The sequence below is a fragment of the Mirounga angustirostris genome, unplaced genomic scaffold (assembly GCF_029215605.1).
Source record: "Mirounga angustirostris isolate CCGP_5_RB_7025 unplaced genomic scaffold, mMirAng1.0.hap1 SCAF_13, whole genome shotgun sequence".
Taxonomy (NCBI): domain Eukaryota; kingdom Metazoa; phylum Chordata; class Mammalia; order Carnivora; family Phocidae; genus Mirounga; species Mirounga angustirostris.
Window position 1 is genome coordinate 90273790 of NW_026991721.1, and position 15129 is coordinate 90288918.

Genomic DNA, 15129 nt, shown 5'->3' on the forward strand with positions numbered 1-15129 from the left:
CAGTATGGAGGTTCCTCAGAAAGTTGAAAATAGAGCTACCCTATGATCCAGCAATTGCACTACTGGGTATTTACCCCAAAGATACAAATGTAGTGATCTGAAGGGGTACATGCACCCTGATGTTTATAGCAGCGATATCCACAATAGCCAAACTGTGGAAAGAGCCAAGATGTCCATCAACAGATGAATGGATAAAGAAGAAGTGGTATATATATACAATAGAATATTATGCAGCCATCAAAAAGAATGAGGCCTTGTCATTTGCAACGATGTGGATGGAACTGGAGGGTATTATGCGGAGCAAAATAAGTCAATCAGAGAAAGATATGACCTCACTGATATGAGGAATTCTTAATCTCAGGAAACAAACTGAGGGTTGCTGGAGTGGTGGGAGGTGGGAGGGATGGGGTGGCTGGGTGATAGACATTGGGGAGGGTATGTGCTATGGTGAGTGCTGTGAATTGTGCAAGCCTGTTGAATCACAGATCTGTTCCTCTGAAACAAATAATACATTATATGTTAAAAAAAAAAAAGGAAGAAGATAGCAGGAGGGGAAGAATGAAGGGGGCGGAAATCGGAGGGGGAGACGAACCATGAGAGACGATGGACTCTGAAAAACAAACTGAGGGTTCTAGAGGGGAAGGGGGTGGGACGATGGGTTAGCCTGGTGATGGGTATTAAAGAGGGCACGTTCTGCATGGAGCACTGGGTGTTATATGCAAACAATGAATCATGGAACACTACATCAAAAGCTAATAATGTAATGTATGGTGATTAACATAACATAATAATAAAAAAAAGACTAAAAAAAAGGAATAAGAGTGAGAGTTGAAGGAGACAAGGACAGACATGTAACACGGGGCAAGATCATGGTGGAAATTGTTAGTAGTTGAGAAAGTTGGATTTTTACTAAGTGAAATGGAGTATCGTATTAAAACATAATACATAATATATACATACACATAAAGCATATATATAATATAGACATAACTACCCTATATATCACAACTATGACACTACCACCTTGATTTGAGAAACTATTGTCTCTTACTAGCATTAACACAAAGCCCTCCTAATTAAATGCCTACTTCATCCATTGCCTCCTACAGTTTATCTCCTAAAAGCAACCAGGACTTTTTTTTTTTTTTTTTTTTTTGGCAAAAGATAACTTTAAGCAAATCAGCAGACCCAGTGTTCCTTCTCTCCTTTATCATGAGTTATGTTCTAGGCTGTTTAGAGAATTTATGATCTAACAAATATCAGAGGTAAGAAGAGTTTTCCTCTAAGTGGGTCACTGGTAGGACACTCATACCCAAATACCTTAAACTCCACATTATTGCACCTCTCTCTCTTTTTTTTTTATTCTTATGTTAATCCCCATACATTACATCATTAGTTCTAGATGAAGTGTTCCATGATTCATTGTTTGTGCATAACACCCAGTGCTCCATGCAGAACGTGCCCTCCTCAATACCCACCACCAGGCCAACCCATCCTCCCACCCCCCTCCCCTCTAGAATCCTCAGTTTGTTTTTCAGAGTCCATCGTCTCTCATGGTTCGTCCACCCCTCCGATTTCCCCCGCTTCATTCTTCCCCTCCCGCTACCTTCTTCTTCTTTTTTTTTTTTCTTAACATATATTGCATTATTTGTTTCAGAGGTACAGATCTGAGATTCAACAGTCTTGCACAATTCACAGCGCTTACCAGAGCACATACCCTCCCCAGTGTCTATCACCCAGTCACCCCATCCCTCCCACCCCAACCCCCACTCCAACAACACTCAGTTTGTTTCCTGCAATTAAGAATTCCTCATATCAGTGAGATCATATGATACATGTCTTTCTCTGTTTGACTTATTTCACTCAACATAATCCCCTCCAGTTCCATCCACGTCGTTGCAAATGGCAAGATCTCATTCCTTTTGATGGCTGCATAATATTCCATTGTATATATATACCACATCTTCTTTATCCATTCATCTGTCGATGGACATCTTGGCTCTTTCCACAGTTTGGCTATTGTGGACATTATTGCACCTCTCTTTAACCAATACATGTATCGTGACACTGTAGGATTTGCTAGGGCACATTTCTGAGTCCTATTTTTCAGAAATGTAATTGTTCATTGCCTACACTCACAGGATTTCCATTCTTTTGATCTGTTTTTAATACATCATAACTTCTACTTGAAGCTTTCTTATTTATAATCAGACCTTCTTCAAATGGGAGCCAGGTTTGGTACAAGGATGCCCCTGAAGGGAGCCCAGTGTCTCCTTTTTAATATAATAAGCAGTTGTGGAGTTTTTTTGTTTTTGTTTTTTAAAGATTTTATTTATTTATCAGAGAGAGAGAGCACAAGCTGGAGTGGGGGGAGGGGAGACAGGCAGCAGGCAGAGGGAGAAGCAGGCTCCTCCATGAACAAGAAGCCCGATGCAGGATTCCAATGCCAGGACTCCAGGATCATGACCTGAGCCCGAGGCAGACACTTAACCGACTGAGCCACCCAGGTGTTCCAGTTGTGGAGTTTCTTAGCAAGAATTTAAACCTCAATTTATATAATTAATAATTTTCAGTTTACCTTAGATCCTTTTCCAAAATTCTGCATAATGAAATTTCCCTTTTCTTACCTAATTTAGTTAGTCTAGCACTTTCAAATATTATGCAATATATTGGGAAGAATCTAAATAAGAGATAGAAAGCTAAGAAGATACTTCAAAGAAACCTAAAATTAAAATTTCAAAAGGTATAATCTTAATTTTTATCCATCCCGATATTTAGTGCCTGGCAATCTGTTTCATATTTCTCTTTTAGGAGGTACCATGAAAAAAAAATTTATGGTAACATGAATTATTGTTTTCTGTTTGGAGACACTCTTTATTTTACACAGTTTGAAACATTCAGTGTCTGATGCTTTTTTACTAATAGGAGGACCCTCTCATATTATAGAATGATGCTCTTCCTCCTCTCCTCACCACATACATATAAGTAGTGTATGTGTAAAAATATACTTATATATGTTTACTTATCCACACACAGATACAAATATATTTATAACATGATTTTAATATCTCAAGGTAATTGCATTGATTTAAAGCTTAAAACAGTGAATTTACTTTAAAAGTAACAATTATATTCTATATTTAAACTGAAAAACACAGTCCCTATTACAAATATCTTTTACAAGCTCTTTGTTGGTGGCAGATTGTGTTGATGCTCTATCCAATAGATATTACTCCTCCAAGTATTCTTAATGACAGAAACTTCCTTTTTTGATAGAGGCTGAAAATGGGAGATTCTCATTTTTGTCAGTTTTCCTTGCAGCTGGGTTGGCCATGTGGCATAGCCACATGACTGCAAAGACATAAAGGAAATAATCTATTGGCCTCTAGAGATGATTTACTTCATGCTATAAAGAGATACGTGAAAGAATTCTTTTGCCTTGTTGCTTGCTTTCTTCTTTGGATATATTGGTGTTTAGATGTCATTCTTGGAGCTATGGCAACCATTTTGTGACCATGAGATAACAAGCCTGAGAATGAAGACCAACCAACTGAGGATGGGGAAATGGAAGAGACTGAATTCTTGATGAGAATGATTTGTTGCTAAAGCAAACCTAATCTAGTTTTAAGCTTATTGCTAGGTGAGAGAAACAAGCTCCTGTTTAAAATGGGTTTTTAATTGAGCATTCTGTAACTTGAAGCTAGAAACTTTCTAGCTAGTAACATAGGTTGAAGGTTATGTTCCTAGGATATTAAATAAAAAATATGTTACTTAAACAAATGAAAATCTTCGTGAGATTCTTATTCCTTTTTGGGAAACACTGAAGAGAGAAACTAATTTATCATGAGGAGAAGGTGAGTTTGTGCAGATTTAAACTTAAATTTTAACTCTTATCTTTGGTTGCCCTGGACTGTGATCTTTGTTCACTATACCCTATGGTCTTTGAAATGTAAACATTCTCCAATATTTTTTCTTATATTTATGAGAATGCTAAAAGTTTGTATAACACTTAATATGTGCAAAATACTTAAATCAATCAAAATAGTTCTTTCAAGTCTTCCTACTAAGTATAACTCTGACTCAATTTCTTCTTTAATTTTATCCAAGAATTAATCATAATTTTGAGACATACTTTTATTACAAAATATCAATTGCCCAATGGGTAATGGAAAATCACTGAAAGTTCTTAAACTAAGGGTGGTGGGGACAGAGTTTTGCTTTCAAAGCTTATTCTAGCAGCAGTGCACATGGCTAAATAAGAGGAATTATGTGGGAAAATGCTAGAATAATAGGAGGTACTACAGTTTAGCAGTACAGTTCAGTTAAAATTGAAGAGGCTGTGTGGTGGCTGAGGGACAAAGATAGAGGTCACTATGGTTGTAGATACTATTGCTTAGCACATGAGAAATGTGAAATGTTTTCTGGAGTTTTGTAGCCAAAGAACATGATTTTCAGAAATATTCATTGAATTTCCTCTATATGCTCTGCACTGATCTTAACCCCAGGAGCAAAGTACTAAGCAAGACAGAGGAGATGTTTGTCCTTATAGAACTTATAGTTTATAGGGGAACATAGGACTTAAGGGGAAAAAATGTCTGATGAGTATTATGATGTATTCATGAGGATATAAATAATGACCACTGACATTTATTGACTATTATTATATGCCAGGCACTGTTCTAATGATATTACTAAAGAGAGAGAGAGAAAGAGAGAAAGAGAGAGAAAGAGACAAATCAAGAAACAGACTCTTTTTAAAAATTTTTTTATTGTTATGTTAATCACCATACATTACATCATTAGTTTTTGATGTAGTGTTCCATGATTCATTGTTTGTGCATAACACCCAGTGCTCCATGCAGAACGTGCCCTCTTTAATACCCATCACCAGGCTAACCCATCGTCCCACACCCCTCCCCTCTAGAACCCTCAGTTTGTTTTTCAGAGTCCATCGTCTCTCATAGAAACAGACTCAACTATAGAGAACAAACTGATGGTTCCCAGAGGGGAGGTGGATGGGGGATGGGTGAACTAGGTGATGGGGATGAAGGAGTGCACCTGGCGTGTTGAGCACTGGGGGCTGTATAGAAGTGTTGAATCACTATATTGTACACCTGAAACTAATATTACACTGTACCTTAACTAAGTGGAATTTAAATAAAAACTTCAAAAAACCTAAAATAAAAATTTAATTATCACAACAATCCAATGAAAGAGATGCTATTTTTGTCATCCTTATTTTACAAAAATGAACCAAAGAAACAGAAATTAAGTAACTTGCCCAAAGTATTATTGGGAGTAAGAGTGGAAGTAGGAAGATAGGATTCATACACATACCCTCCAACTCCATTGCCCCTACTCTCTTCTGTGATGAAAAGAAATTGATAACCCCAGTTACTGAAATGTTGCATAAAATGATAGTAAGCAGGTCAGGTAGAAATTTCCAGTAGGTGATTAAAGTATAAACTTGCAAAGGAACATACAGAATTTCAAATTATTTTAGAGAAATTCCAGGACAGAGAACAACTGAGTTATTGCAACCTTTGAGAAATTTGAGATCAAGAAATAAGGAAGCCTGGAGGCAGAACCCTTGCAGAAAAAATGTCCATTTAGGATATGTGAACAAAGAAGAAATGAAACAACACAGATTTCCCTTTAGAGATGAAGGTAAGGGAAAGATGGGACTTTACTTTGAATCTAGAGATGTACAATCCCTAGAGTGAAGTGAAGATGAGTGAAATATTGAGTCCCTAAGGAACTAAAGACATGTCGTGGCCCAGGGTACACAATCTCCTTATTCGTTTACACATAAAATCTGGTCCCTGAGGGAAAAGACTGATCAAGCTTCTACCCTCTTTATAACCAAGTGTGTTATATCCTTAAACTCATTTTAAATCTATGTCCAATAGGTAGTAAATGTGATAATAAAGGCTTTATTTTTCTCTGCTTCTCAAGAGGACTCAAAGTCATAATCAGAAAGTATGATCAGGAAGATTTCAAGGGTATATCTGAATTTATGTCAGGTTGAATCCTCTTAGAATCAAAACCTCCCAGCCTGAAATTGCGTTTCCAGGACCATGGGGGTAAATACCAAGGATAAGAGAACACTGAGGTTTTTCTTTTTTACTTTTTTATTGTTATGTTAATCACCATATATTACATCATTAGTTTTTGATGTAGTGTTCCATCATTCATTGTTTGTGAATAACACCTGAGAACACTGAGGTTTTTCTGACCTAAGGAGGGTGAGTATCTGAATTCCATTTATAATAACATATTCCTTGTTTTGAGATGGAAGTTCAGAGGTCTGAGATATGCCACTTTCTTTCCCATTTTCTGCATTGACATTCAAGTGAGGCTGGCAAGAGAATGTGTTTGAGGGAGATAGGAGAATGTTCAGAAATTTGGGGGTGCAGGGGATGCAGTATCTCCATCGGTAAGTTCCCTCTCTATGGATGGAACTCTCACTCTTCTGGATTTATGGCTTTTACTCTGTGACGTGGGGCAGTAACTCAGCCTCCCCTAGACCCTGGTCCCTCATTTAGGTCAGAAACCAGTGTTCTTAAATTCTCACTCAATCAAGTGTAATCTGCATTTGAGGCCAGCATGGGGTTGCTAAGGATTCTACCTCTTATTTTACTGGTGAGGAGAGGGTCAAGTGAATGAAGACATAATGAAATTCGAGACAGATGATTCTGTCCTGGTCCCAACTTCTCCCTTCTCCCTTGGTTTTTCCAGCAGTCGTTTCCAAAGGTCAAGTTCATTGGCCTTGCCTCTCGAGGCTGTTTGTGATGCCCTTTGTTATATTTAGCTTATAAAGGCTTTAATAAAGGGAGAATTAGTATTCCTCAGGTTCATGATAGCGGTAAAGGTAGATTCTCTGTGTCTAGTTGGGCTCCTCTCAGGCATCTCCAATGTATATCCTCTCTTTAGTACAAGATCTTTCAAGGAGAGCTGAGTTGTTTCCTTATGTAACCCTATTTTTCTGTGCTCACAGATCCTCTTAGAGAAGAATGATTCCTGGAAATGCTTCTTTTGTGACTGAATTCATTCTGGTAGGGCTAACAGACCTACCATATCTCCAGCTCCCCCTCTTCTGTCTGTTTCTAGTCATGTATGTGGTCACTGTGTTGGGAAATTTGTGCTTGATAAATCTAATTGGGCTGAATTCACACCTCCACACCCCCATGTACTTTTTCCTCTTCAATTTGTCCTTCATAGACCTCTGCTATTCTTCTGTGTTTACACCCAAAATGCTGATTAACTTCTTATCAAGAAAGAATATTATCTCCTACCTGGGGTGCATGACCCAGCTTTACTTTTTTTGTTTTTTTGCTATCTCTGAATGCTATGTGCTGACGTCAATGGCCTATGATCGCTATGTGGCCATCTGTAACCCACTTTTGTATAATGTTGTCATGTCCCCTAAAGTGTGTTCCAGCCTTATGCTTGGTTCATATTTGATGGCATTTTCAGGTGCCACGGCTTACATGGGATGCACGCTGAGGCTGACCTTCTGTGATGTAAACACCATCAACCATTATTTTTGTGACATTCTCCCTCTGCTCCAGCTCTCCTGCATGAGCACTTATGTCAATGAGCTGGTGGTTTTCATTGTGGCGGGCATCAATGTGATTGTGCCCAGTGTCACCATCTTTGTCTCTTATGGTTTCATCCTCTCCAGCATCCTGAGCATCAGCTCCACTGAGGGCAGGTCCAAAGCCTTCAGTATCTGCAGTTCTCACATAATTGCTGTTTCTCTCTTCTTTGGATCCGCTGCATTTATGTATCTTAAGCCATCTTCTGCTGGGTCTATGGATGAGGGAAAAATCTCTTCTGTCTTTTATACCAACGTGGTTCCCATGATGAACCCTTTCATTTACAGCTTAAGAAACAAAGATGTTAAAATTGCTCTGAGAAAAACTGTGAGTAGGAGAGTGTTTTGATCAGAAACAGTGTCTCCACTTAGTCACAGGACAGGGAGTTTCTGTTTTTAATTACAGCAATTTTATTGGCAGCCTGCTTATCCTATTTCTTTCTTATCATGTTGAAGGAGAGTTGAATCTTCTCTCAATAATTTATTTTTGCTTTTTGTAGAGTAGGTTTCTCTTTCTTCACCATTTGCACACTTTCTTCTCCCCTTTTTTCATTTAGTAATAATATTTTTTTAAAGATTTTATTTATTTATTTGAGAGAGAGAGAATGAGAGACAGAGAGCATGAGAAGGAAGAGGGCAGAGGGAGAAGCAGACCCCCTGCTAAGCAGGGAGCCCAATGTGGGACTCGATCCCAGGACTCCAGGATCATGACCTGAGCCGAAGGCAGTCGCTTAACCAACTGAGCCACCCAGGTGCCCCATTTAGTAATAATATTAAGAAAGAAATTTATGGGACATCTGGGTGGCTCAGTCGTTAAGCATCTGCCTTCGGCTCAGGGCATGATCCCAGGGTCTTTAGATTGAACCCCGCATTGGGCTCCCAGCTTGGCGGGGAACCTGCTTCTCTCCAGCTTCCCCTGCTTGTGTTCTCTCTCTCGCTGTTTTTCTTTGTCAAATAAATAAATAAAATATTTTTTAAAAAATTATTATCTTTTTATTATTTATTATTATTATTTTTTATAATTTTGAGCTTATAGTTTTCTCTCTGGAAATAGAAGACTTGTCTACAAATGATCAAATCAAGGAACATTCGGGTGACATACTGTCATTAAGGATGTCTTATCTGCCACTTGCCTTGGCAGCATGAAGGGGACAATGTGTTCCTACTCTCAACCTTCCAGCATTCACTGAACAAGAATGTGTTCCCTTTAACGCCAGAGATGGAAGGTTCCATAAAGACTGTCAAGTAGAAATGACTTTGCATCTGTAAACACTGTGCATCATGCCTTCTTTTGCAAAGAGTTTTCTTACCTTTGCTTGGTCAACCCTGCACATAACAGGTTGTCAAAATATGTTTATTGCATGGATTGGAAAGTAAAGCTCAGAGTAGCTAGTGACTTAGAGTTCTCTCTCTTCTAAAGGAAAAAGTAAACTCTTAGTCTTCTGACTTCAATCTACCACTCTTTGTAGTGTACTTTGCTTCTACTTTATTCTATTACTTTTTGTTTCCATAAGCATGGAAAACAAGAAAGCATTTCTAATTTGAAAATTGATTGTGCTTTGTTCCAGGATGATACATGAATTTCTCTCAGGGTGGGTATTTCTTTTGTTTGTTTGTTTGTTTAGGAGAACAGTTTGATTTTTTTTTAAATTTTTTTCCATTGGGGAAGGGAAAGCTTTTGGGGCAAGTACAGTTCAGAAATGATTGGCTCAAATGAAATGTTACTTTTTCAAAATTAAAGCAAAATGAATTAGGTGATGGGAGTTAAGGAATACACTTGTGATGAGAACCGAGTGATGTATGGAAGTATTGAATCACTATATTGTACTCCTGAAACTAATATTACACTGTATGTTAACTAACTGGAATTTAAATAAAAACTTAAAAAAATAAAATGAATTTGGGATGTTTGCACGTACATGTAATTCACACAGCAAGGCATAGGAGGGAAAGGAGTCCAGAACATATAATTGGGCCAGGGCTCAACAAGACACTTGGCCAATAAATATAAAGTCTCGGTGTGCAGAGTGGTCATGAGGATTTAGAAACCACGTTTCCAAATCAGTTTTAATCCTGTTCTTTATAGTGGTATAAAAATACAGTTTATAAAGCTTTCATAAAATTTATAGTGTACAGTGAGCGTACAGCAGTAGTGTTTGGAGGAATGAAAGTGAAAAGCTGTCATCACATTTAGGGAAGTAGGTAGATAGAAGACATTTCAAAAGATAAAGCAGTGAATAGTGATTAAAACTCAATTTAGGAAGAAGGAATCCGGAAAGCAAAATGATATATGATAAAAGTCCATTCTTATGATTCTCCTCCTCTTCCTGGAAGGCTCTAGAAATATTATGGGGATCACAGGATTTCTCAAGTTATTTGATAAAAAAAAAAAGTTAACCTCCCCAGGACCTGGGGACGTGAGAACAACTAATTCACTCCTGTTTTTTGCTGGCTTCTATATGCTACTTCTTACAAATTTAAGGTACAGAACCCTCAAGTTGCAATTAGGAAAGCAATGATAATTTGAAAGAAACTTTCAGTGAGTACAATAGCCAAACTGTGGAAAGAGCCCAGATGTCCATCGACAGATGAATGGATAAAGAAGATGTGGTATATATATACAATGGAATATTTTGCAGCCATTAAAAGGAATGAGATCTTGCCATTTGCAACGACGTGGATGGAACTGGAGGGTGTTATGCTGAGCGAAATAAGTCAAACAGAGAAAGACATGTATCATATGACCTCACTGATATGAGGAATTCTTAATCTCAGGAAACAAACTGAGGGTTGCTGGAGTGGTGGGGGGTGGAAGGGATGGAGTGGCTGTGTGACAGACATTGGGGAGGGTATGTGCTCTGGTGAGCGCTGTGAATTGTGCAAGACTGTTGAATCACAGATCTGTACCTCTGAAACAAATAATGCAATATATGTTAAGAAAAAAAAAAAGAAGAAGATAGCAGGAGGGGAAGAGTGAAGGGGGGAAATCGGAGGGGAGACGAACCATGAGAGATGATGGACTCTGAAAAACAAACTGAGGGTTCTAGAGGGGAGGGGGGTGGGAGAATGGGTTAGCTTGGTGGTGGGTATTAAAGAGGGCACGTTGTGCATGGAGCACTGGGTGTTATGCACAAACGATGAATCATGGAACACTACATCTAAAACTAATGATGTAATGTATGGTGATTTACATAACAATAAAAAAATTTTTAAATCTTTAAAAATAAATAAATAAATAAAGTTATAAAAAAAGAAACTCTCAGTGAGTAAATCAAATTATGACAAAGTCTTTTCTGTAATAGGATGTCAGATTATTTTTCTTTTGAGAAGAGGCAAAAAATTTTTACTCTAAAAAACCTTGATCTTATTTTATAACTTTTTTTTTAAAGATTTTATTTATTTGAGAGAGAGAGAGAGAGCACATGAGAAGGGGGGAGGGTCAGAGGGAGAAGCAGACTCCCTGCTGAGCAGGGAGCCAGATGCGGGACTCGATCCCGGGACTCCAGGATCATGACCTGAGCTGAAGGCAGTCGCTTAACCAACTGAGCCACCCAGGCGCCCTAAAAAACCTTGATCTTAACCAAGGGATAATGTCAACATTTTCTAAGATAACTTTAATAATATTTTCAATTTTACTTGTTTTCTAATCTCCACTTAAGATTTAGATATTGTGAAAGTCAGCATGACTGGTGTATTTGCCTGTTTGTTTGTAGATGTTTTTCATGACTACTCATAACCACATCTCCTGACTCCAATATTAATATGCTTGATTTTCACTTAAGTTTATTTATATAAAATGATTGATCTAGGTTGGTGTTTTCTTTCTTTCTTTTTTTGTTTATTTACTGTTCCCTCCCTTTTTTTCTTTTCTTATTTTTAGAGAGGGAAGGGAGGAGGGATAGAGGAAGAGAGGGAGAGAGAGAATCCCAAGCAGGCTCCCCACCCAGAATGGAGCCCCACGCAGGGCCCAATCTCTTGACCCTGAGATCATGACTTGAGCCAAAATCAAGAGTCAGATGCTCAACCAAGCGAGGCACCTAGGTTCCCCTACTGTCTGTTTTGATAAAATTGTTTTCCTTACTGAGATTGAAGTGTATCTACGTAAGTAAATAATACCTGTGCTGTTTGGGGACCTCTATAGACATTGCAGAGGTGTGTCCGTCCACTCTGTTATACATTTATCACTATTTGAGGTGGCCTCAAGTATGTGTGAAACCTGGTCACTAATCTTTCATTTGAGAAGTCTGAAAATATAAATTAAATTTGTTTCATTTTTAGAGAGGCACGCTTTCTTTCAAATTCGTTTCCATTTTTTCAGATTATTTTTGAAAAAAGTAACAAAAGTTTAAAGAAAACTTGTAAAATCTAAGTTTGGCAAAGTTTTAAAGAAACTTAGGGGCACCTGGGTGGCTCAGTTGGTTAAGCGACTGCCTTAGGCTCAGGTCATTTGAGCCCTGTGTCAGGCTTCCCGCTCAGCGGGGAGTCTGCTTTTCCTTCTTCCTTTGCCCTTCCCCGCGCTCATGCGCTCTCTCTCTCTCTCTCAAATTAACAAATAAATTCTTTTTTTAAAAAATTTTTTTGAAGATTTTATTTATTTATTTCAGAGACAGAGCAAGAGAGCACACAAGCATGAATGGGGGGAGGGGCCGAGGGAGAGGCCGAGGGAGAAGCAGACACCCTGCTGAGGAGGGAGCCTGATGCCGAGCTCCATCCAGGACTCTGGGATCATGACCTAAGCCGAAGACAGACGCTTAACCAACTGAGCCACCCAGGCACCCCAAATAAATAAAATCTTTTTAAAAAATAATAAAAAAAGCGACTTAGCTATAACTTTTAGTTAGCAACTCAAGCTCTATTTGGACTTCTCTCAAAGGAAGGGAATCAAGTTAGGGTGTTTTACGTGTAAAACAAAGTGTTATCCTTAACAGGTTTTTTTTTTTTTTTTTTTTTTTGAGTTATCTGAATGGAATGAATGAAATAATGAGAGAAATATATATATAACTGTACTGAAATTGTACAGCTGAAAGTTAAACAGGTAAGACATGAGATTCGCCTGGGCCTGTGAACTAGGACAGCTGTTTCTAAGTCAGTGTGAACACTTCTAGTTTCAATGCTTAATGGAAAATGGTCCTCCTAGTTAAAGAAAGTTCCCTGATTACATCCTGATTTTGTTTAATAGACACTTTCTTTAAGCAAGCTGCTATTGCTGCTCAGGATCAAATTTGGAATGATTAGAGTGTACTATAGTTAAAGGCTGATAAAACAGAAGAAAAAGGGGTTTTGATTTCTATATTCCTTTAATTTCTGAACCCCAAATTTATAGATCTCCATCATCCACTTCTGTTTATACTGCCTTCCTACACACACACACACAAACACACACTCTCTCTCACATACACGGACTTCAAGTCTTATATTTTATAAGATCACTGTGTAATAACTAAGGCATGGGATGCAACCCACTTTTTTATAAAGTTTTTACTTAAATTCCAGATAGTTATCATAAAGTGTAATATTGGTTTCAGATGTACAATATAGTGATCAACACTTCATGCAACACCTGGTACTCATCACGACAAGCATACTCCTTAATTCTAGCATCTATTTAATCCATCCTCCCACCCCCCTCCCCTCTGGTAACCTTCAGTTAATGTGTTGTTGGATTTGGTTTGCTTGTATTTTACTGAGAGTTTTTGAATCTAGGTTCATCAGGGATATTGGCCTGTAGTTCTCTTTTTTAGTGGGGTCTTTATCTGGGTTTGGTATCAAGGTAAAGCTGGTCTCATGAATTTGGAAGTTTTCCTTCCTTTTTTATATTATAAAATAGTTTAAAAATAGGTAGTAATTCTTCTTTAAATGTTTGGTAGAATTTGCCTGTGAAGCCATCTGGCCCTGGATTTTTGTTTGTGAGAGTTTGATTACTGATTCAATTTCTTTGCTGGTTATTGGTCTGTTCAAATTTTCTAGTTCTTCCTGTTTCAGTTTTGATAGTTTATATGTTTCTAGGAATTGTCCAATTTGTTGGCATATAATTTTTCATAATATTCTCTTATAATCCTTTGTATTTCTATGGTGTTGGTTATTTCTGTCATTTTTTATTTTATTTATTTGAGTCCTTTTTTTTTTCTTGATGAGTCTGGCTAGAGGTTTATCAATTTAATTGATTTTTTTTTCAAAGAACCAACTCCTGGTTTCATTGATCTATTGGTTTTTTGTTGTTATTTTAGTTTTTATATCATTTATTTCTGCTCTCATCTTTTTTTTTAATTAATTTTTTTTATTCTTATGTTAATCCCCATATATTACATCATTAGTTTTAGATGAAGTGTTCCATGATTCATTGTTTGTGCATAACACCCAGTGCTCCATGCAGAATGTGCCCTCCTCAATACCCACCACCAGGCTAACCCATCCTCCCACCCCCCTCCCCTCCCGAACCCTGTTTGTTTTTCAGAGTCCATCGTCTCTCATGGTTCGTCTACCCCTCCGATTTCCCCCACTTCATTCTTCCCCTCCCGCTACCTTCTTCTTCTTCTTTTTTTTTTCTTAACATATATTGCATTATTTGTTTCAGAGGTACAGATCTGAGATTCAACAGTCTTGCACAATTCACAGCACTTACCAGAGCACATACCCTCCCCAGTGTCTATCACCCAGTCACCCCATCCCTCCCGCCCCACCCCCCACTCCAGCAACCCTCAGTTTGTTTCCTGCGATTAAGAATTCCTCATATCAGTGAGATCATATGATACATGTCTTTCTCTGTTTGACTTATTTCACTCAACATAATCCCCTCCAGTTCCATCCACGTCGTTGCAAATGGCAAGATCTCATTCCTTTTGATGGCTGCATAATATTCCATTGTATATATATATCACATCTTCTTTATCCAGTCATCTGTCGATGGACATCTTGGCTCTTTCCACAGTTCGGCTATTGTGGACATTGCTGCTATAAACATCGGGGTGCACGTACCCCTTCGGATCCCTACTTTTGTATCTTTGGGGTAAATACCCAGTAGTTCTGCTCTCATCTTTATTATTTCCTTCCTTCTGCTAGTTTTAGGTTTTGTTTGTTCTTTTTCTAGTTCCTTTAAGATGTAAAGTTAGTTGTTTATTTGAAATTTTTCTTGCTTCTTGAGGTAGGCCTGTATTATTATAACTTCCCTCTTAGGACCAATTTTTCAGAATCCCAAATTTTTTGGACCATTGTGTTTTCATTTTCATTTGTTTCCATTTTTTTATTTCTTCTTTTATTTCTTGGTTGACCCATTCATTGCTTAGTAGGATGTTCTTTAACCGCCATGTATTTGTGGTCTTTCCAGATTTTTTCTTGTGGCTGACTTCTAGTTTCATAGCATAGTGGTCAGAAAAGATGCATGGTATGACTTTGATCTTCTTGAATTTATTGAGCTTGTTTTGTAGTCTAATATGTGATCTATCCTGGAGAATGTTCTGTGTGCACTTGAAAAGAATATGTATTAAGTTGTTTTAGGATGGAATGTTCTGAATATATCTGTTAAGTCCATCTGG

The 15129-nt window shown here is 37.9% G+C and overlaps 1 protein-coding gene across 1 annotated transcript; it reads left to right on the forward strand.

Annotated features, from left to right (window-relative positions):
- Positions 1 to 7013: 7013 nt before the first annotated feature.
- Positions 7014 to 7946, forward strand: LOC123841765 (olfactory receptor 8B3-like). The gene has a single exon (XM_045871276.1). It carries the CDS (start codon positions 7014 to 7016, stop codon positions 7944 to 7946), a length of 933 nt encoding a protein of 310 aa, XP_045727232.1.
- Positions 7947 to 15129: the final 7183 nt, after the last annotated feature.

What these genes read in the sequence shown, in the direction of transcription:
- LOC123841765 (XM_045871276.1), top strand. Translation starts at nt 7,014, where the DNA reads ATGATTCCTGGAAATGCTTCTTTTGTGACTGAATTCATTCTGGTAGGG.